General features: G+C 37.6%; 2 protein-coding genes, 1 long non-coding RNA gene, 1 other non-coding gene and 1 pseudogene across 5 annotated transcripts in view; 2 read left to right on the top strand and 3 right to left on the bottom strand.

Moving 5' to 3' along the window:
- LOC110065337 (uncharacterized) overlaps nucleotides 1–12,697 on the top strand; it is a 13,922-nt gene extending 1,225 nt beyond the window's left edge. Inside the window, exons 4-6 of one of the 2 annotated variants that reach the window (XM_089289887.1) lie at nucleotides 3,667–3,853; nucleotides 6,657–6,755; nucleotides 11,932–12,697. In XM_089289887.1, coding sequence (XP_089146013.1) covers nucleotides 3,667–3,817 — 151 coding nt within the window. In that variant the 3' untranslated portion in view covers nucleotides 3,818–3,853; nucleotides 6,657–6,755; nucleotides 11,932–12,697. The remainder of the gene's footprint in view (nucleotides 1–3,666; nucleotides 3,854–6,656; nucleotides 6,756–11,931) is intronic. The other variant, XR_002298411.2, reaches the window with a different exon arrangement.
- Nucleotides 550–2,119, bottom strand: LOC149118134 (uncharacterized; annotated as a pseudogene).
- LOC149118133 (uncharacterized) lies at nucleotides 12,698–19,260 on the bottom strand. The gene is made up of 4 exons (XR_016207287.1): nucleotides 18,629–19,260; nucleotides 17,991–18,097; nucleotides 17,155–17,829; nucleotides 12,698–13,660 (listed from the first exon to the last, which is right to left on the bottom strand). It is a non-coding gene; the product is annotated as an uncharacterized LOC149118133 (long non-coding RNA).
- Nucleotides 19,261–19,679: 419 nt separating this feature from the next.
- Nucleotides 19,680–19,766, top strand: Trnam-cau (transfer RNA methionine (anticodon CAU)). Its single transcript is given in 2 exon segments — nucleotides 19,680–19,716; nucleotides 19,731–19,766. It is a non-coding gene; the product is annotated as a tRNA-Met (tRNA).
- Nucleotides 19,767–20,696: 930 nt separating this feature from the next.
- On the bottom strand, nucleotides 20,697–22,864 carry LOC110065388 (uncharacterized). The gene has a single exon (XM_020772522.2). It carries the CDS (start codon nucleotides 22,754–22,756, stop codon nucleotides 20,900–20,902), a length of 1,857 nt encoding a protein of 618 aa, XP_020628181.2. The 5' UTR covers nucleotides 22,757–22,864; the 3' UTR covers nucleotides 20,697–20,899.

Genomic DNA, 22,864 nt, shown 5'->3' with positions numbered 1-22,864 from the left:
CAATGTGATCACATATTCTGCACTGTTCTTGCAAAGTGAACAATGAAGTCATTTTACTCCCACAGTGCCTCTGTCCAACCAAAAGTATATTTGCGTACTGGTAAACTGTGGGGGCAGCCAGACAGAATACTCACTCAGGGGCATAACTGGTGATAGACTATAAGAGTCTCCCATCCAGGGGTAGGGGGAGGGAGTAATATTATTGTTTTCCCTTTGCTATAAGAGCATAATATAGTAGGCATTGTGGGCCGTTTTGATCGGCTTGCAAACTTTTAACCTTATTTGAAGCACAATAAATTATTTATATTTGGTGGGGAACATTCCAGATATCTCCAGAAATTGGCACCAGAAAGGATCCCCAACTGGAAATGATCTCGGAGCAGAAAATTAATAACTTCTAAATTGGAGGGCAAAATTACATGGAGTGATCTCAAACTGCAAAGTGATCCCTGATTTGCATTGCAAATGATGCTAGATGGCATAAAAGCTCTTGACATAATTAAAGTGGAGCCTTGAAAATCATATTTTGCAAGTCTACGTCTTAAATATTAAATCCAATTTTTAATAATTAAATTCTGTTTGTTTGGGACTAACATTTTCAAACTTGCAACTAACTTTTCAGAAGAGGTCATAAAATGGCAATTTCATATATTCTTTTTTAATTTTTGTACCCTGCCAAATGGAAGGAAGAATAAAAGAGGTAAAAGACATTCTCTGGTAAAATTGTTTAAAGTTGTGAGCTTTCAACAGCCAGTCTGCTGTCTTCGACGGACAAAAATGAAATGATAAAATAGACCTAAAAGTTTTTGAATATAACAAGCAAATGGCATATATTAAATAGAATACGTGTGAAAGAATGTGAGAATGCTAAAAGTGTAAAATTAGTGTTTTTTTGTAAAAGAATGTTATATTGTCCCGGCAGAGGGCACGAATTGTTGTTGGCCTTGACCGTTTTCGCTCTGTGCCAGGATTCCAGCGTCTTTCTAATGCGACTGTTGCCTTTTTCAATTATCTCAGCATTGTTAAAGTCGATGGTATGATCAAAGGTCCAGACATGTTTCGCTACATTGGAGCTTTTAGCACATTGTTTAGTATTTCCGATATGTTCTTTTCGCCTTGTACTAAACGATCTTTTTGTCTCGCCGATGTAACACCAGGGACAAAACCCACAAGGAATTTTGTAAACAACATTGCACTGGTCATCGATCCGAGGTCAAAACTTGGGAACAGGGAACTCTTGTTGTAGTGTTTTGATTGGTTTGTTGGTTACTCGAATATCATGACTTTTGAGAATTCTAGAAAGAGGCTCAGTAATACCTTTGATGTAGGGAAGGACCGTGAAGCTCTGACTATTCGTTGGGTCAGCCCAACTGAAGAACATCCCAACTAGCTCTTCAAGTGAAGGTGTTGGAGGAGTCAAAGATTTCTTTCTTATGATATCAGCAGTGACTTTTTGTGGGTAGCCATTAGATTGTAATGCGGTGCTAATGCGATCAATTTCATGGGCTTTTCCAGCTTCTAGGTTTGGAAGTTTTAGGGCCCTATGTAAAAGTGTTGCTGCAGTGCTGATTTTGTGCTTTCTGTGATGATGTGAACAGAAATCAAGATATCTGTCTGTGTGCGTGGGCTCCGAGAGACATCAATGTTGAGCCTCTCATTATCGCGAGAAGTAAGGGTGTCGAGGAATGGCAGCTGGCCATTAGATTCGTGCTCGATGGTGAAGGAAATATGCTGGTCGACAGAGTTAGTGAGTCATGAAAAGAAGTAACTGCATTCTTTTTGATGACACAAAAACTGTTGTCTACATAACGTTTCCAGATTTTGGGTGGAACTGGGGTTGAATCGATTGCTGTTTCTTCAGTTTCCTCCATACATAAGTTGGCTACTACGGGGCTGACAGGGCTACCCAGGTACAGCCGTGGACTTGTTTGTAGATGTCGTCATTGTAAATGAAATAATTGTTGGACAGCACAAAGTTTAGTAAACAAATTATGTCATCAATGTCTAGATTGTTTCTGGAATGGAGAGAATAATCATCTTCTAATTTCTTCCTGATGTAGTTACAGGCTTTTTCTACAGGAATAGCCATGAATAAGGAAACCACGTCGAAGGAGACCATGGTTTCATCATCTAAGATGTTGATGTCAGCTATATCACTGGAGAACTTCTGTGAGTTAGGGACTGAAAAGCCATTTCGATTTTGAATAGGTGCTAGGACGTTGGTGAGAAATTTTGAGGTGTTGTAAAGTGCAGAACCGATGCATGTTACATGTACAATGGGTCTGAGAGGGTGTCCCTCTTTGTGATGTTAGATGGAACCACAGATGGCGGGTGGTATACCATTGTTAGATCTCAACTTGAAGTAGGTGGATTCATCAATCTTTTCTTGTTTCTTTAAATTCAAGAGTATGGCATTGAGTTCACGTTCAATTCGGCTGAAAGGGGATCTCGTGATAAGCTCGTAGGTGTTTCAGTCCGCGAGGAGAGATTTCATTTTGTTGTCGTACTCATCTCTATCCATAACCACAAAACAATTTCCTTTGTTGGCTTTCATGATGACTCGGATTGACGACCAGTGCAATGTTGTGTACAAAATCCCTTGCGGGTCTTGTCCCTGGAGTTACATTGGCGAGACAAAAAGATCATTTAGTACAAGGCGAAAAGAACATATCGGAAATACCAAACAATGTGCTGAAGGCTCCAATGTAGCGAAACATGCCTGGACCTTTGATCATACCATCGACTTTAACAATGCTGAGATAATTGACAAAGGCAGCAGTCGCATTAGAAAGACGCTGGAATCCTGGCACAGAGCGAAAACGGTCAAGGCCAGCAACAATTCGTGCCCTCTGCCGGGACAATATAACATTCTTTTAAGGAAACACTAATTTTACACTTTTAGCATTCTCACATTCTTTCACACATATTCTATTTAATATATGCCATTCGCTTGTTATATTCAAAAACTTTTAGGTCTATTTCATAATTTCATTTTTGTCCATTGAAGACAGCAGACTGGCTGTTGAAAGCTCACAACTTTAAACAATTTTACCAGAGAACGTTTTTTACGTCTTTTATAATGAATCCTGGTATCGGATCTTCAATATTTTTATGGAAGGAAGAATCCTCAGAAAAGCAAGAAGAATTGGGCTCCTTAGAACAATCTGCCTGAGTATCACCAGGCCTTCCTTAGGGGATAGGTTAGGGGAGGAGAAGAGAAGTGGAGGAAGGCCTGACACATAGGTATTGATTGGCTTCACAGATTGGTGTGTCATTATGGAATCGCACCCATTGAAACACTTCAGGAGAAAAAAGTGGGGTACGCAAGATATTTTGTGCGTCATAAAGCTTTGCAGCTGTCTTCAGTTCCCTTTGACTTCAAAAGCAGAACTCCCAAAAGGGAGTTAAATAATTCTCCCCCTCAGTCCATTGGAGACAACAAGAGCAATTAGTATTGTGAAAAAGTGTGAAAATGTTCTTGTTTTCGATCAATGTTAGCTGTGAAGGAAACAAAGATCGCTTATGCAAAACTATGCAAAAAATATTTCACTACAAAAGACACAACAAGCGACTGCCACGTGGAAATAAACACAAACCGTATGGAAATATACACGGTCATGAGAGAAGTTTAAAAAGCTTTTTTGATTTTGATGTTCACGTAAATAGAGAAGGGAGAGCAATGGATGTTTTCTGCAATGGCTGTCACTTAGAAAATCCCGCTGAGAAGGAAAACAGCAATCACTTTGGTTTGCTGGCACTGATTTGTCAAGTATCCTCAAGCGCTGCATATGCCAGTTGTTATCATGCTGTCTGGTAAATAACTGGATCTCACAGAAGGACTAAGGTGAAAAGGGCAAGTAAATTGTAATTTTTTTTTCTGGTATTTTGTATCGACTATTTTTGAAGAAAGTAATTAGGTCCGCATTTGTTCGTACTTTCTGTTGTTTGTTAATTTGGCAATATCGTTTGTGCATTTGAACCAAGTGATACATTCACCAATATCTCTAGACAAACTGAAAAGGTTATTCGTTTGGTCTGATTGACAATATTATTATGGACTTGTTTATGCAAAGCTCTTGTGTTTATTAAATTTAAGTGATGTATTTCTCAACAATAGCAGTTAAATCAAAATGACCTTGCTAATTATGTCTATTGTTACACAATGAATAGATCGAGGCTTCGCAGGCAAATTTCAGGAACAATGGTTTTTGACATTGATATACATCTCTCAGCATCTCTGCTTCTAGTTATGCATGCCCTGTTAACTTTTTTGGAAGCTAATTTACATGTTCAATTGACGTGTTTCGATGGGCACAATTCCATAATGATGTCCAAAATCCAGTCATTGCACTGATTGGATAACACATGAAAGACTCTTACCTTACTGGAAATTAAGACCAACAAGTCCAAAATGAGAAGTTGGAAGCATTTCATAGTGTTAACTTCTTTATGAACAAGAACAATTTCAAGAAAGTGCTCCTGAGCCCTTTCAAGGTGTAGTAAAAAGAAAATCACTCCTCTTTATTTGCATGGGAGTGATGAAATTGGAAAAGACAGTCTTATTTAGTTTTTAATCAAGTATACATGTAGCTTGGTGAGGGTGTTGTATCAAAGCCTTGGCGTCAGGCATTTCTTCATTTTCTTTTCTTTCCTTTTTTTTTTGTCCCTGAAAAGCATAATGCTCAATCTAGTAGATCCAATAGAACACGATTACAAAGGAATGTTGGCCAATAATATATCAATTGTGATATACCAAAGATGATTTAAGCAGAGCTCTCAAGTCTCATACATTGAGCATGAGACACGCACAAATGAATTCAGTCTCGCACTCATGCTGAAACTATTGTTTCTCACACATTTAAGGTTCGTTGCTGCTTTAGTCAAGTACCTATGTATCTTTTTGGATATCATGCACTACTTGTTTGCTTTGTGCTTCCTTTGACACTTTCCTGTAGTAGGAATTCTTGTGCAGAGCCGCTCAGAATGAAAGAAAACATGTCTTAGCTACTTCAATTTTTCAAAATTTTCTAGGGGACATGCCGCCAGACTCCCCTAGAAAGGTGATGCCTGCAGTATCACAATCAATGGCTATGCTGTCAAAAATCTCACTCTTTGGCAACAAATCAACTTGAGAGCTCTTACATAATTCTCGCAGTTAGATAAAAACAATTTGAAGTGAGGTTCATTGATAATTTAGTTATATACTTATTCCCTTCCCTTATTCCATTACAGTCAAACCGGATGTTCTTTTGATGGGAACTTTGCAAACTTCCGCCGGAACATTGGTATTTTGATTGGCAGTTTGAGTCGAGCAAGTTGCAACCTGCACAAGCAAGTTGCTCAGTTCATTTGGTACCTCGTAGCAAGAACTTGTTGAGATTTTCCAAAATGTTTCAAATGTCACTTCAATATAATTCTGAAGACAGGTTTGCCAGTTTTTACGTGGGTGAAACACAGAGCAAATATCAAGATCAAGCAGGTGAAAAAAGCTGTACTATTTCTTCAAGGTCTTGACAACCAGCAAATCATAATATCATACAAAGATCTTTCTTTGCAAACATTTATCAATATTGACAGGAATGACAGTTTACATGTCTCTGAAGCTTTTAGGAACGCTTTGCCTTGTGTTCGTTCCTTCCAACCAGGCTTTCCAGGGAAATACGTCCCCATGTTGAATGAGTTTGTTGACAATATTGGATACCGTTTGAGGCGATACTCCAACTTCTTCTGCGATTTGTGCCTGTTCTGAACCAGACATCCACAGGGCAATAATTTTCTCCCCTTTTTCAAACATAGTGGTACAATTATAATATAAAATTATGTTAGACATCATAAGCCACAGTAAGAATTTCAATTCACAAACTGCTCTTCAAATGATATTTGAAAACAGCACGAAAGCAATAGCAACTTGCTCGCATGGATTGCAACTTGCTCAACTCAAACTGTCAATCAAATACCAATGTTGCAGCGGAAGTTTGCAAAGTTCCCATCAAAAGAACATCCAGTTTGACTGTAAACACCAGAGACAGTGTTTCATTGCGATATCCAAACACCAAGAAGAGAGTTGAAAATACGACACGCAGCAGAGTATTTTTGACAAAATTTGAGGTGTTTGGATAGCGGAGGAAATTCTGTCTCGAGTATTTGACATATCTTCTTAATCAAAACAAAAACTAAGGAGTAAACAGAGAAGCAAAATCATCAAAGTAATATGGTTATTAAGACCAGGTATCCAAACCGCCATCACAGTGGCGATTTTCTTTGTTTTAACTTGATGAATTATTAATGAGTCTGAGAAGATAATAGCAGGGACAGCTGCATAGACTGCTGAAATTTCTTCTTTGCTTACAGCAGCTCGAAGAAACCATTTTGCTTATGACCCTCGCAAGCTGGGAGGTGGATAGCACTCACTTCCTCGAGATCTAGTAGCCAACTATTTATTGCTTACAAAAACTCTGTCATTCCTATTTTTTCTGTGGGATCATTTGTAGGCCACACATTGGGTATCATTTTCAGTTCAGGATCATTTGTGGTTCATTTTGGTGATCATGTCTAGTGTGGGAATCATTACTGGTGCTGTACAGATCTCATTTTGTTCTGATACTGGGCAAAAGAGCTTTTATCAAATAAATTATTTTATTTGTTTTTCTCAACAGTTTCTGCATCTTTTTGGATGATCTTACTGAAGATTGCTTTATCGATAGCACAAGTCACAAAAGCAGGAATGGAACAGAAACTCAATGCATCATAGCTTGGTGAGTTCAGATTTCCTTGTTAGCAATAAACATGACTGTGGTCTTTGTTAGCAGTACCCTGTCGCTGGCTACATACTGGCAAGCATGCGATACAATTGGCTACGCTGACCTAATTTATAATTGGTTAAAAGATTGCTTTTGCTGACCTGGTCATGGACGTTTTTTCAGAAGTATTAAAACGTTTGTCAATAAGGCAGTTTTATTGATATTTCAAGCCCAATAGATTCAGTATGGGGTACATCTAGAATTTCTATTATTTCTATAATTATAATGCTTATCCTCGATTTCTTTCTGCTCATCTCTCACTCCCTAAATTTGAGCTCATCTGAATCTAATAATTTGCAATAAAAATGATGGTTTTGTTTACACAATAGCACAAAACAACATTGTCCTGGATATGTCTCATCGTTGCACAGCACATTAAGTGTTAAAAAGCACTTTTGAACTACTTTTTCATCCCATGGGGGAAATGTAAGGGTGGGATGGGTAGATTTGTGTCATTTCAAAGCAAAGTTAGGTGATCATTGCTGAGTCAGTTACAACTTCAAGAAAAGTTTGGACTGAGGTATTTTCTTGAATAATGACCAGCTATGCCAATCAGACTAACTGGATAGCTTTTCATAACCAAACTTTTCATGTACATTGTAAGGGAACCTTCAATTTTTATTATTTTACACCACCAAATTGAAAATAGTGTCATTGGTTCATCAGCACCAGTATTTTACCATAGCAACCATGGTGACACATTGTTAGTTTTGTACAGGATCATTTTTAATAAAGTGAGCGTTTCTTGAATCTTACTCAAGTTATAGTAAGACTAAATTTGAAAAAAGAAGAGTCAGTGTACTAAGAAAAATTTTTCATGTGGTATTTTTTGGATGAAAGAGCTACACTTTGAATGCAAAATTGCCTTCCTAATCGTTTTGAAGTTTCTAACCAGCTCCGTAGAGAGCTGAATTTTTTGTTTTCAATATTGATTAAGTATAATGATTAATTGTAGTGATACCAGAGGAAAGGCTAAGAAAGGGAATGATGTGATAGGTTTCCTAAATTTGTCATTAGAAACCTAATCAAGATCCATGTTAGAGCCAAGCCCCAGACAGTGAGCCAACTCACAGGAGAGAATGCTCAAGTAAAATTGTATAATTTAATGACCACTGGTTGCAACAATATTACATTTAACCTATCAGCTATGCCATAACTGAATTATTTTGAGATGTCTTACATACCAAATTTTCAGATTAAAGCGCAATGTTTGGCAGCTTTTACTTTAATATTAAAAAAAGTTATAAACACCTTTGAGGTTAGCTCACAGGCCCTCTCCCTATCCCTGGTTAACCCAGGACTGATCAAAACCGTAATTTCTGATTAATACAAATATATCATCAACCAAGCAGGTTACTAAGAAAATCATCAGAACTTTAATGGATACAGCGTATTGTTTTGATCCACCATCAAATTCTCAGAACTGGTACACATGTTTCATTTAATAGAATTGTACGGCTCTCCTTACTGAGAGGAATTTTGAAACGTTTTGAATTTGATATAAAACCAGTCATTGATAGCTGTTTGCTTTCTCTGCAAGATAAGTTTGTAATTTTGAATAGATCTGTTTGGCGCCTTCAGAGTTAATGCTGTCGGTCAGGAATGTAGAATCTTAATGAATGTTTCATATAACATTAACTGCATACAAAGGTTAGTATGTGTAATCAAATGGAGACGAGTGAAATTAGGAAATAATTTCACACGTGTTTTGTGAAAATTCTGATAATTATCAAAATTCACAAAACACGTGTGAAATTATTTCCTAATTTCACAAGAAAACCATTTGATTACCTTTTAATATCGTGGGTGACAAATTACTCTCACAACCGTAACCTTTTTTACTGGTTTATTGTATCGAAAACCAAGAACATTAAGAAGAATTAAAGCGTACATTCAGTGTTCCAGATAAGCAAGGGGTCTCAGGTCAAAAACCTGACAAGGTCAGCAACATGACCCGACAAATTACTAGAAAATTTGTGATGATTTGGTGGGAGCATTGGAAATTGACCCATTGGAATTCCTCATTGACACCATACCTTGAAAACTTATCTGGAACCCTGATATATTATTGCTAAAGTTCGTAATTTTCTGAGTTTCTTCTCAAAAAATACTTTTCGAATTCTTCGTACTTTTTCATAATGTTTCAAAATTAAGGCAACTGTCAAATCTTTCTTAAATGATTGGCTCTAATTCGTCATGAACTGATGAATGAAATGACAATGGTGTCCGTTGAAATGAGCTGAAACTAAAATTTTGCACGAGGCCATATGAAGTTTTGACAGTTTGTTTGGAAGTGAAATTATCACTAAAAATTTACTTTATGGTCTAAGAAAACTTGCCTAAATAAAAGTCAAGTGAAAATGTACAAAGTTGAAAAACCCTCAGAGCTGGCAAGGAGCATGGTTGCAGACAAATTGTACATCACGGTTTGTTGTACACAAAGCGTTAGCCTGCCCGGCATGTCCTTGGTTTATCACCACATTACCGTGAGTTGTGGAAATTGTAGATGTGGCCACTGCTCATCGCTGCAGTGGGCTGGATTAGTGGCTGAAGGGGAACTCGACTGGTTGTCTGGTTAAAGTGGATTTCTTTGCCATCAATGATGTTAGACAGTTGTTGCTACTCATCTTCATTCCCGGAGTCATAGGCTTCAACACTTTGTTCTTGTCGATGGCCAGTTATTGTTATTGTTTCGGATTTTGAAACTCCCTTGGCCTTCAGCTTTCTGACCACCGTTTTCCGCACTGAGTGGTTGGATAATCAGTTTTAGAGACCCAGGTTCGTAATCGGTTCTGTCTTGTTCACACACGAAGGCATAAAACCACTCGAGTACTTCATGCTCAGGAACATTCATCTCCAGGTTTCTCTCAAGGCTATTTTCGTCACATCACTTCTCAAAAACCCTCACCCAGTTAATTGTGCTCTTCGCATATTTAAGTTTTCTGCCACTTCTTTTAATTCCGTAAATTCTTCAATAGTCACCATCTTAAATCTCGACGTCATCTTAACACTGATCGAGATACAAGAGATGTTGCTATAGCAATTTTGTAACTTCACATGTGAAATTATGAATTAATGCTGAAATTTCGCACCAAAATTAAGGAGTAATTGGTCACCCATGATATTATTATTTTAACAAACAGCTGATTGTGGAAGCTTGAATGTTTTTAAGGACAATGCCTACTTCTGTTAGTGCCCACACGTTCTGCGCATCACACAATTCATGGATTACATGCCACAAATGTGCTAGGGTTGAAACTGGTGGAATCAACTAAGCTACTAAGTGTACAACTAAAATATCAGAAAAAATTTCCGTCTGTGACCAAAAAAATGTTTAATGAAAATGTGCCAAAACCAGGAACACCAGAATAGCAGCTGGCATATTGCAAACTGTTATGAAGTGAAGAAAACGATTGCCTGCTACACTAACCACTAACTGCTGAAGAACTACATGTAGCTACTTAATCCTTAGAACATATTTATACTGAAATCAAATTGTAAGTTTCTACATGAAGATGGCATGGCCATGGTGCATGCGCTTAACAATAATTGCACAATTATTGCGAGAGATGCAAATCTGTGATTTACTGGGTATGTGACAAGAAAAATGTCAGACTACAAAAATGATTTCAAAAAGATGAAACCAACTAGTTTAGCTTAAGCCTATTGAACATGTGATTAACTTGTTGTGTGCAAGAGCTATGTAGACTGTATTTTTTGCTTAGCAGAGAGAGATTAATGTTGCTGTTGTTACGATTATTTTTTTGTTATTAAAAGTTACATAGGAAAGGTGATTTTGTGTCACCACTTGCTATGCATTTTAAAGATTTTTATAAACATTGCTTTTGTGTATGTAAAGGCGAATTCTAAGGAAATCTGTGAAGAAAAATTTTTGTTCTTCTTTTTTAGAAACTATATTGATATCAGCATTTTTGTTCCCCACTTATCTTTTTTTCACTTTTCTTCTAGGATTCCCGTAGGCTTATAGCCCTTGTTGTGATCTTTTTTTTCCACATGGTTGTACTTGTTCATAGCTCGATTTCCGGCAAAATACCTTTGTATCTAGTAGGCAACATTCTTAAAGAGACTGAAAAAATTGTTCTATGTTTTCTGCTCAAAATAATTTGATCAATTTTTATGCTTTTGACACAAGACTGTTGAAAATTACCTGCATGTAAAATACCTTTAAGATTCTCTCTTGTTTGTTATTGATAAAAGTGCATTCTAAAAGTCTTGATTATTTTCCAAGACTGTTGGATTCTCTGCTGTCAGATAGTTGCACTCGAGTTTAGACCTCAACTAGCAGCATTTAAACAATAAAGGGGCAGTTAGTTTGTTAACGTACCAGAAATGTCAAATGTTAGGTTATTAGATACACACACTAAAAAGGAAAGACTTAACATGGATTACAAACAACGAAGTTAAAATACTGAAACCAAGCAAGTTTAATTCTTTTGTGAGGGTGACATTTGTCATAGCTCCCGCTGGAATAAGTGATGGCAGAGAACTGAGGTATACCTTTGGAGAAATATCTTTAATCAAGGGGTTATCTGTCACCAGTTTCATGCAGCTAACGTAACAATGACAACTAGTACAAGTGTAGAAAGTGATATGAATATTTCTGTTAGAGACATTGTCTTGATTTACCACCAAGTTCACAGAACAATAATTATGAAAGGAAAAGTAAGGCAACTAGTAGAGAGAATGAATGGATTGATCAAAGTGGTGTACATAGCGGCCAGTCCTTGTATAAAGGAAAAGCATGATCCTAGAGAATGTACATGTATTGTCTTGATATATAACTGTCATCAAAGGAATGTATGAAACGCGTCAGGAGAATTGATATTTTAACCTTGGGACTGAAAGGGAATAGCATATGGCTAGATGCAAATAAAAAAAGAACTCAAATAGATCAATTTCGCTATGTGAAAATTCAGCCTTAAACAATAGACCTCAGCACGAGGCTCTGGGGAATAACTACAGAGTTTGTAGGGTTTATTCCCCAGAGCCTCGTGCTGAGGTCTATTGTGTTAGGCTGAATTTTAATATATCGAAATTGGTCTATTGTAGCGGTGCAAATTACTCTGAAGCTTGTACCATTAACATGTTTTTTGACCTTTTTTTCTTTCAGGTTGAAGTAAGACGTGAGGAGCTCAAGAAAGGAGGAAAAAACAGGAAAAGTGCCTTGGAATAAAAATTTGCTCTTTTCAAGCGAAAAAAATAAAAACATTTAAGTCCATTGGCGCGAAAATTGTTTTGGGATTAAAAAGTTGCACTTTTAAAGCGACCGGAAAAAAAACACAAGTCTTTTAAGTGATATTATTTTTTGGTTATTGCGCTTTTAAAAGGGACCAAAACAAAGTCGGAAAAAAGCTAAGTCTTTTGGCGGGACAATTGTCCTCAGAAAAAAAAAGGTTTGTGCATTTGAATGGTATCTGGTTTTGAGTCAAAAATATACTAAGTCTTTTGGCGGGAAAAATCTTGCCTTGTGCAACGGATTTGTTTTCTCGATTAAAATACTGCGCTTTTAAAAGGGACCAAAAAAAAAGTCGAAAAAAAACTAAGTCTTTTGGCGGCAAAATTGTCCTTAGGAAAAAAAGTCTGCTCTTTTGAATGGTGTCTGGTTTTGAGTCAAAAATATACTAAGTCTTTTGGCGGGAAAAATCTTGCCTTGTGCAACGGATTTGTCCCATCAAAAGTCAAAGTATATGTTTGTTTTCTGACTAGACTCTGTTCAAAATCGCAGAAGTTTTTTTCTTTTTGGCAACCCTACATAGTCAAAAAATGGTAAAAGAGATAGCCTACATTCCGACTAGTTTCCAGGCCCCTTTTAAAAGCGCAATATATTTTTTTACTTATTTGTATGCAATGAAAGACAATAAACAAAAGAAACAATAGTAGTTGTAAAAGTTTTCATTGTTTATTCAATATCCTTCACTAATTACAACACTTTCGATAAGAAGTAAAGTTATTTACAATGGGCGAGGTACAAGTGATCATAGAACACTTAAAATTACTAAGTGTGGATATCACAACTACTTTCTTGATTAACCAATACAGAAAACTAATTAAGACGAAGTGCGAAAAACATTTCGATGAGTATTGGCATTTTGAAACCTAATTTTTCAAATTAGAAATTCCAACTAAGAGAAATGAATAAGTCGTGAATGCAAAACTTGGAACAAAAATTTATATCGTGGGAACATTTGGCTGTATAAAAAGTAACTACTACCTAACGTGTATTTGGAAACTCATAGGAACATTTATTTTAAAGACTATCAAAAAACAGCGTAATAAACTATGTCAACAAAACAAGCTCTGCATGTTTTGATTGCAAAGTCTATTACGCAAGTTGTACGAGTTTTTAGATTAATTTAAGAAACAAAAAAAATTGTTTGATTCATGGAAAACTTTCTCTAAAACGCTTAAGATTTATCAAATCTTTTTTACTGAAACTTGACTTCCCTTGCTGTTGGAGTAGCATTCGTATTTTCCTTCCAAAATGCTTGCTAATTTGCGGAGTTTGCAAAATTTAGATTAAAGCACTTGTTAACGATTTTGCAAGGTTCTAGACAATTAGTTCCTGATGAAAACTAATCTTGGTTCTTGTTTACTTTTGAGTTCTGGTCTATCGATATTTCAATTTGTTTGATGGTTTTTCGAAAACTTCTGATGGTTGAATTTTGCCGTTTAACGAGGAGTCCCAAAGGCGGAATGATTGTTACCGACCGCCATTAAATTACAGTTACTACCTCTAGTATTAATCTGACTATCTTGCCCTGTCCTCCTGAGTTCGTAAAGTCTTCTTGTCTTCTCTCTCCTGGATTGTGATCCACACCATTCAGCAATCAGTATTCACGCTGAAAGAGAGCAAACGTGCGTGTTAAAATCAGAGGAAATTCAACTTGTTTACAATTGAAGAAGCTGTAGCAAAGCATGCGACAATTTCCTTTGTCTGTATTGATTGTCAGGAATTATATGTGAAATTGATTTACTATCTGTGGTACTTTCGTCATTAACTTTCAAACTGAAGTTTGGCTTTTTCCGTGGAGGCAGGGAAGTTGTGTGATGACAACACTTTGTTACTTCTTAGTTAAATTAGCTTCGTTATTCTCCGCACTGGTAAATTGACTGATGTACTGATATTGAGAGAAGAAGTGAGATGTTGATCATATTACAGACAAGTTAACTAAAAAGCGAGATGATTTGGAAATCAAACGAGGGTTTCGCGATTGCGCACCCATCTCTATCAGGCGCGAAACGGACAAAATTCAAATTAAAAAAGCCGAACAAACAAAATTAGAACAAAAAAACTGAAAATAACTTTAAAAGCCTCAAATACAATTATCGCAAGCGAAGAGCAAAAGACGCCACACATGAATTAATGTTGTCTGGCGTTGTTAAAAACTTTGTGAAAAACAAAAATAATCAAAATCAACTTCGACACCTAATTTGAATTTTAGTTTAGCACGTGAAAACAAGACCTTTGTAAAATTATACTGCCAGCATAAACACGCATGCTAGTTATCATAATATTGCGTCAAAATTCTACATTCTTTAGCATTTTGCATACTTTCTTTTAAGAGCGAGAAATTTCAACAAACTATTTTCATTACTTTGTTGGGTTAAAAAACATTATAGGAAAGAAAACTTTCGAAACTTTTATTATTCATTGACGACTAATTTTCATCTTATTATCACGTTCACAATTAGTTAATTGAGCCGTCTGGCTGGTCTTTCCTGGGAATCCCCTTTCGTGTGCTAAAGATTTGTTTACATTCCGATCATACCATTGCTCGTAACAAATTCTATTCATAAATGTCAAAGCTCAGTAGAAGTTGAAACAACTGGATTGGAATTGCTCTTTTGATAAAATAAACACCATGTCATGTAAGTTCCTCAAAATTCTAATCATATTTAGTCAGAGTTCGGTGATCAGTAATTTTAAGTTGCCGCGTACAAACTGAATCTCTGTCCGTGTTAATTCGAGTACGGGGAAAAATAGTTTCAAGTTTGCTATGGTCTAAAAAATTTTTCATGGTGAATGGTAATAAGCAACGATGAATTAATTGAGAAAAGCAGCCTTAACTGAGCGAAAGTTGCACGATAAAAAAGAGATTGTACCTACATCACTCATACCATTGAAATGCGAAATGCAAAATTTAAACTCTTTCTGCCGAGAAAGCCAGATACAATATAATGCTGTCCTTTCTAATAACTAACTGCTAACCGAAAGCAAACCTGAGTGAAACTAACCACAAGCAAACAGTGCATTTGCCGTTCTGCGTTCTACAAAAACCTTGCAGTTTTTGGGCCTGTTCGCACTACGCGAAATTTTGTTTGATTTGCCAAAAAATCTGTCAACACGCAGCCATTTCTAGTGCGAACCATTTTTTGAACCAACCAAAATTTTTGCAAGCGCAACGAAACTTCAAAGATTCCATCGACTAGCTTTGGAGGCTGTAAAAATTTTGTCAGGCGAGAAAATCCTTTGTTCCTTGACATTCATCCGTCATTGGGTCATCAAATTTCGCAACATATGGATTACGAAGCGAACGTGACCGTATGACTTCCCGCTACTCTTAATTGAGCTAGATGGATCGACACAGAAGCAACATCGATCCATGGTACTTCAATTATTAGGGCTCGCAATGCTACCAAGATCAAGATCAGGGTAATCAAAGTTATTACGATTCCCAAATCGCTACGCAACAGCAGTACTTCTTACACTGAGTTTCCATCGCAGCAAACTCGAGCGGATTCACAATACATCTACATCCGCTGAACACAGCATCCACATCCGTAACATCCACTGAAGATCAGACGACTGTTGCAGCTACTGGAAGCACAGAAAACACGAAAAAGGGAACAAAGAGAAAAAACGCCAAGTATGAAACCTTCCCCTTTAAGACATGTCACGACATCTTTATGGTAAATTGATCAAATTACTAACTGACATCCGTCACTAAAAAAAATTAGCATCTTCATGTGCGAACAGGATTACGAAAACAAAAAATTGGTGATTACAAAATTTTCAGTTTTTTTGCAAACGCTAAACTCAAATTTTCGTCTTAGTGCGAACAGGGCCTTTCAGGAAATCTTTAGCAAATTGAAACGCTCTTTTAGTAGTTCTTGTTTAGCAGTGTAAATGAAAAGAAAGGCTCCAGTTAGCAGCTAGCTGCTTTTGAAAACACGATGTCAAAAACTGACAAGCTCATTACAAATCCAATTTCTCCTCCAATGCGTTTTGCTGCCTCGTGAGATTTTGCAAGATCAGCGTGCACATATGTTCCTAGTAAAATGAATAAATAGAGATCAATAATTTTTTGCCCAAAAATTCTGGCCGAGTCGCATGGATTTTGCATCTTTTGGCAGTGGTTTTTGATTTATCTGCACACTTCATAGTATTTTTGAAAGGCGTGAATCAAATATTATAAGTTACAAAGAGAAAAGAAGTTTTTCTTTCTTGTGCCTTCCAAAACGTAATAATGTGCATCGCCTATTACACCTGAACAAATCTACTTTCCCTGAAGAAAAATATAACACTTTTACGGGTTCTTTAAATCTTCGAGTTAACACTGAGCTAATCTATGATCAGGAGAGTCTCGACACCATTCAAGGTCATCGATGATTTTAATGTTAAAAAAGGAGTTACCACTCGCTATTGATCTTGCGATGGATTCCCCCCAACCCCCCTCCAAAAAAAAAAAAATTAAAAAATATAGCCACTTGAGTTCTAGATTTCCTCAGATATATCTTTGTAAAAGTGCTCAATACCTTATTCTTGCAATATCAATACTACAATTTGTTACTAGATCGACTTTGGTGCTTGGAAAAAATATTCAAACAGGCGAGAGCGCATCGAAGTAGCCTGCATGCGTAGCAGCCGTTTCCTTTCCTTTTCCAGGCGGAGAGATCGAACGAGCGAGCGAGCAAGCAGACGAGCGAAAGAGCATGCTTGGGGTGAGCAAAAACTTATTTTTCGCACTCGCTCGCAGTTTCGTTCGCTTCGCGTGCTTTTTTCGGAAACGCCTGCTACACAGGCTAGCATCGAAGTAGATTCATAATGACATAAACCGTCTTTCCACGATTCAACATCAACAAGGATTAAATAAGTGCCCCTTCTCGAACAAGGGGCCCACAGAATCATGAAATTTTAAATATATAAAGATCTGTAAACTCGAGCCTCTCTCAACGAAACCAGAATGAATGCAAAACAAATTTACCCCAGGTTCTCACCAAAAATTTCTTGTATAACAGAGAGAAAGCTGGTGTTCAGTCCTGAATATTCACATAGGAATGCATAATCGAGATAATAAGGTTAAACAATGTAAAAAAAAGCTTGTAAACTTACCATGAAGACCATGATGATAATGGATCAGTCCTGATACTAGTAAAAATTAAAATTAATTGCTGCTGAATAGTTCTCTCCATCACTGTTGTCTAATAACGTAGTTAACATTTTTTGCGGAACAATAATATAGAAAAGAGACAAAAAATTGCCCCTGTACCCCAGTCTCGCATATTCTCTACGTGTCCAAGTTTGTCCCTGGTAGGTGAAGCAAAAATCAGGAGAGTAAGATTACATGGAGGTTTCTCTTGGAGGTAGTTGGCCCTCCCCTCGAACCAACCTCGAGACTCTCGTGTAAACAGTTCGCTGCTATTTATATGGAAATGTGTAAAAAGCTTTCTCGCCGGGGGCAGTGGGGGAGGGGGAAGAATCTGTATCGAGGGAAGCCATCTAACCAGGGAGAAAATTTTGTCGTCGTAAACAGGCTGTCACGTTTCACGTGAAGCTGTAGCGTGATTTGAATCTTGTTTACGCTAACATGCATTCTTATAAAAGTGTATCTAGCCATGCCAAGAGAAAATGAGGTGGATCGTCGTCTCTTGGCTATACTTCGACAAGCACAAACAAAAACGTTTCTTGAAACGCCTACCATAAAATAACATCTATAACCCTGTTGCTCAAGCGCGATGTTGAGTTATCAAGTAACAACTGGAGGTTTCTTTGCAAACTTTGATTTACCTTGAAAAGGAAAAAAACAACAAACGGAAAATAAGCGTAATGACTAAAATCAGCAGTGTCCTATTTGTTATAGACAACAAGAATAACGCTGACAAACAAAAGTTTAAAAACCACAACAAACGAACACACTTGAACTAACTAGTCTATACAATTATGCTCACCTGTTCGACAGATCTTTGGTTTATGCGGCACGTGAATTCGAAAACCTATCAGAACTAAGTACTTGTGACAATTCAGCCATTTCTTTCGATCCTCTTGCATAGCAGGCCTAAAGTGCAAAGAAAAACATTGAAATATAAATTAAACACAGTGAGCCCCAAAATAATGAGCACGCAAATTATACTTGTATTAAACACTGATTGTTCACTCGTGAGTCTAGAATTTATGGTTTAAATAATAGGGGCTGCGAACTTGTGAGAGGAATCTCGACTTTAAATTTTACGTTACCCAGAGTAAGTCGTAAAACGAAATTTAGATCATGTTCGCCTTGAGGAAAATGAAATGTCCCGCAAACATTTTAGTGATCGAGTGCTTGTAACTTTTCGTATAACCATAAAAAAGATTATGCCTATATTCAAGGTAAAGATTGAAAAAAGTCTTGACAAAACTAATTGTTAAACTTATACGATAGTGGTGATAAAAGTTGCCACCAACTTGAAAGTATTCCACAAAGACTTGACAGCAGAAGAATGACAGAACAAGTCGGACTGAACCTCCAGGATTAAACACGTGCAGAATCTGTGTGCGCTAAATCATCAGTACAGGTTGAACATATCGCTGTTTCGGTCCAAAATATCACCTCTTGTTTAGGAAGCGTATTTGCCTTGTCTTCATAACATCGTAACTTTCTTTTTTTATAAGCTTTGCGTGGCAAAACTCTCTATGTTTCGCAGCATAAACGGAGCAAGAACTCCACGAAGGTAATGGCAAGCTGACCCTGTGATGAATAAATTATCATAGCCAGCGTGCGCTTTTGGAAATAATTTGAGCTAATTTGAAATGTAAATCTGCAGCATTGATCGGTTTCCCGCCAGTTTGTTACACTTCTTAGTAAGTTATTTCTTTATTATCATAGGAGTAATTTTTAGGCGATGAGCTCAATTGTAACTTTAAAAAAACTCACCATGAAGTCTTTATCAGGAGGGAAACGGTTTAATTTTGTCTGGTTTGTCCCAGTTGTGGAAGATCTGCAAAGGTGAAGGATGCCGGCACAAGGTTTCATACGGAGACGAGGTGGGATTCTTTAGAGATGGGAAGGAATATTACAAGGACTTTAGGTTTGAAAACATCAACGAGTACCAGAGAACGCGGCAGTAAAATTAAAGGAGACGGCAAATTAAAGGTTACCCTTAAACATGGAAATTCGCCTGGAAAGAACTAAACTATTGTTATCTGATCTTCAAGAAAAAGATGACTGTTACTGCTTCGTAAATAAAAAAAACTGATAACTGAATCTTGTAAAAGAAATAATTTTTTGTGTACCTTACAAGGGTTCTTTCCATCGAAGGAGGTGGATTAAGTTTAAATTGTCAGTTTATTAGTGAAACATTTGTCACGAATGAAAATAAAATTTAATCAACTTTAAAATCATTACACGTTTGGTTGTCAAGGACAGAAGGAAGAAACGATTAAAGGTTAAAAAAGACATATAGAGAGCAAAAACTTCTTTTTTGGCCAAATGTAAATATTTAACGGTATTTTCGTCTCAATAACCTGTGTTGGCAGCTGATTCTTCTTAGGAGGCATTTGAAAATAAACATATTTACAGGATTTGTCTCGGAACTCAACCTGCGACGCGTGCGTAGTTACTGCATTTAAATTTTTAATTTTGAACCGACCTTAATATGTGTGCCTCGTTAGCGCAGTAGGCAGCGCGTCAGTCTCATAATCTAATATTAGAAATCTGAAGGTCGTGAGTTCGATCCTCACACGGGGCACTTTGTTTTTCTCATCTCGCTCTGTTTTTTTTTCTTTCCCCTTCTTTTCACTAGTATTTATTTATTTTCGCAATCAAAGTTCGTTTGAAATAAAAACAAACAAGTAAAAAAAAAATTATCAACTAGAAGAAATGTTTTTAAAAAATTTGCATGATGTCTGTCGTTCCACGAAGGCCATCAACTTCGGCGCTTTTTCTAAGCTTCTGGGTAAAAGGATTGTCTATTTAACTGATTCAAAAAATCCAAACATGTGAATTGTCGTGAATTGTCAGGATCCTATAAAAGGTTCTTAATAAAGAGTTATCACTCCGCCGGTCCGAGGACAAGTCAAGCACGTCGCCAACACGACACACCGAGACAAACTCGCGTGCAAAATTTAACATTTATTCAAAAGGGCGAGTAAAATTAAATAAAAATTAGTCCCCTGTTATCATCCCTGGTCAAATGCAACACATATAGGACTCCGGTTGCCATAAATTAGCGTTTTAACACACGAAAGCGAACGAGCTTGCTGTTTATGAACCTTCCCCAGGCTCACTCGTGAAAAATGAAAGCGACAAGACTGGGAACAAGATTGACGTAATTTCTTGAAAAGAACACTTTACTTTTTAAAATGACGATTGCAATAAAGCAGACTTGAAAGGAAGCCTTCAATATCCTTCCTGCGTCAAAGGAAATAGCAGTGCAACTCATCTTACTCGCATGGCAGACGTTTGTTGCATAATTCCCCTGGCGTCATTTCCTTCTCTTTTTTCCCACGCACGTTATTTGGCCAACTACGGCATTTTCAGCGCACAACGCAAAAAAAGCTGGCCTTAGTTTACAAAGTTATATCTACCAAGTATTTTCCGGTATAGTAGGTGGGTAAACAGGGAAAAGGCTTGAAACTCAGTGAGAGATTACAGACTTGAACCAAAACAAAACAACTACTTTACATACGCCAATGAGTTTATTTAACTTTATTACATTGTGAATGGAGTTAAAAAAAAAAAAAAAAACAAAGGAAAAAACATGCAGAACTGAGGAATGTTTGCCTGCAGTTTATACGAATGTCAAGTTGACAAAGCTTTACTGAGTTGTTCATCCACTTTACAGGCTGCGGGTCACAGTTCGAGACACACCGCACTTATTTCTTAGAAATCTACGTCTTGTACTTTCAACGTTGAAAGAGATCGTTTCGGCCCAGTCAGATATGAGGCGACAGTGCGCGTTACTGCCGACTGAAATCTCCGACTCGACACCGAGCCTGTAGGGCTGTTATTACGACTTGACAACGAAGACCTTAAGGGAGAGGATCGGTCTCCTTCAGACCGCAAGTCATCTCCGGTCTCGGTGGCCGCTACTGAGATTTTCGGCACCATCGGCTCGTCGGGTTTTTTCGTCATTTTTTCTGGGTTAACACCGAAACGAAAGGAAGAGTCGGGAGACATTTGCTCTGCGTATATGGTCATTATTTTCGTCAGAAAAGACACCGATGGTGAATTATAAACGCTAAAATGCGAGTACCAGCTAAAATTGTCATCCATGGCATCTTTTGACTTGATGTTGACGAGGGAATGTGATCGTAAATGTTTCCTTGCCATCGACAATTCTGGCCGCGATTCTGTCAATTTTCGGCCTATACTAGCGGAGTTTGCATGTAGTTTGGGAGTTATTTTTGGACTCTGACGGTGCTTTTCTGCTCGAGTAAACTCTAGACTTGATATTGTATCATTTACTAGAGTCGTTTCTAGTCTTGAACTTGCAGTTTCTTGTTTCTCTATAAAAGAGGCTTTAGCTTGCAGCGAGGACCTGACCCCAATTACACTGTCTACGTCCCCTGCCGTTTCTACTGATCCTGTTGTGATCAACTCGTTTTCTTTTGTAATTTCCTCTTTGTATGATATCGGCTCCGTCATATATCGTGCGTGCCAGGCAAGTTTTCGCCTACGGGTCGGCCGTAACTTTTCAGCACCTTTGGCATCGTCTTTTGCTAAATTTGCACTAGAGATTCTTCTAGGAGAAGTTGTTTTTCTTTTCAAGATCTTTTCGTGGTTTGTCACCGATTTCTCGTCATAGAAATTAGCATTCTTCTTTGTAGGGGTCTTCTTCTTCTGTATATCTCGCGGATTAAAATGTTTTTTCGCGGCATCGGAACTGTTAATCCTGTATTTACTCTCCTCAACGCCTCTAACCCTACCTCTCCAAGAAGCCTCGTCTTTCAAGGGCATGAAGTCCAAGAATGGATTCACCTGAATGTTCGGCGATGCATTTCCTTCTTTCAACAAAATAGCAGCACATTCTTCATACCCCAGTCGTTTAGCCTCTAAATAAGGCGTCCTGTCCTCGTCATTTCGAACATCTATGTCAACTTGAAACTTGTTCAGTTCGTCAACAAGGAACTTCACTAATGCGGCGTTACCCGCACGAACAGAATGCATCAGAGGAGTGTTTCCTTCAAAGTCTCGCAAATTTAAATCAACATCCTGGTTTGCGACGTTACACAGAAGCCTGACGATGTCATCTTTCTCGTCGATACAAGCTCTGGACAACACGTGTCGACCCTTCTGATCAACGATGTTGACATTCGCACCGTATTGCAACAAAAGTTTCAGCAAATTGTGACGTGTGCGGGATTTTTCATCAGGTAGTTGCGCAGCCCGCATAAGGGGAGTTAAGCCTTGCTCGTCCAAGAAATTCACGTCCACTCCGCTCTCTAGAAGATGCCGTGTTTGGTACATTCTTCCGTCGCAAATCGCTTCTTTAAGCCTTGCCATCGTTGGATTGACTAACGATGCTTTCATGGTGCGTGGAAGTGCTCGTGATTTTGGCACACCCAGCAGTCCAATATAAGCTACAATTAAAACACTTTGGAACGACTTTTCTCGGATACAGTGGCAACAAACAGCGTATCGCGATGCCGTGCTTTCTTGCGTAAATGATGCGGCTATTAACCTTTGTGTTTTTATCCGGACAGTTGCTAAGGGAATAATAAACCTCACAAAGAACATTCCGACACGCAACACTGACCTCAGGCAAACAAAAGACGTTTTGTGTTTTAAAGCAGAATTGAAATGAATCTTATGCACGGTTAACTAATTAATCTTTTGTGCTCAAAA

Source organism: Orbicella faveolata, unplaced genomic scaffold, assembly GCF_042242905.1.
Source record: "Orbicella faveolata isolate gen_17 unplaced genomic scaffold, um_ofav_v1 contig_1, whole genome shotgun sequence".
Taxonomy (NCBI): Eukaryota; Metazoa; Cnidaria; class Anthozoa; order Scleractinia; family Merulinidae; genus Orbicella; species Orbicella faveolata.
This window is presented reverse-complemented; position numbering and strand designations above follow the sequence as displayed.

Bases quoted from the DNA above. Each gene is read 5' to 3' on its own strand.
- LOC110065388 (XM_020772522.2), bottom strand. From the start codon at position 22,756: ATGTTCTTTGTGAGGTTTATTATTCCCTTAGCAACTGTCCGGATAAAA.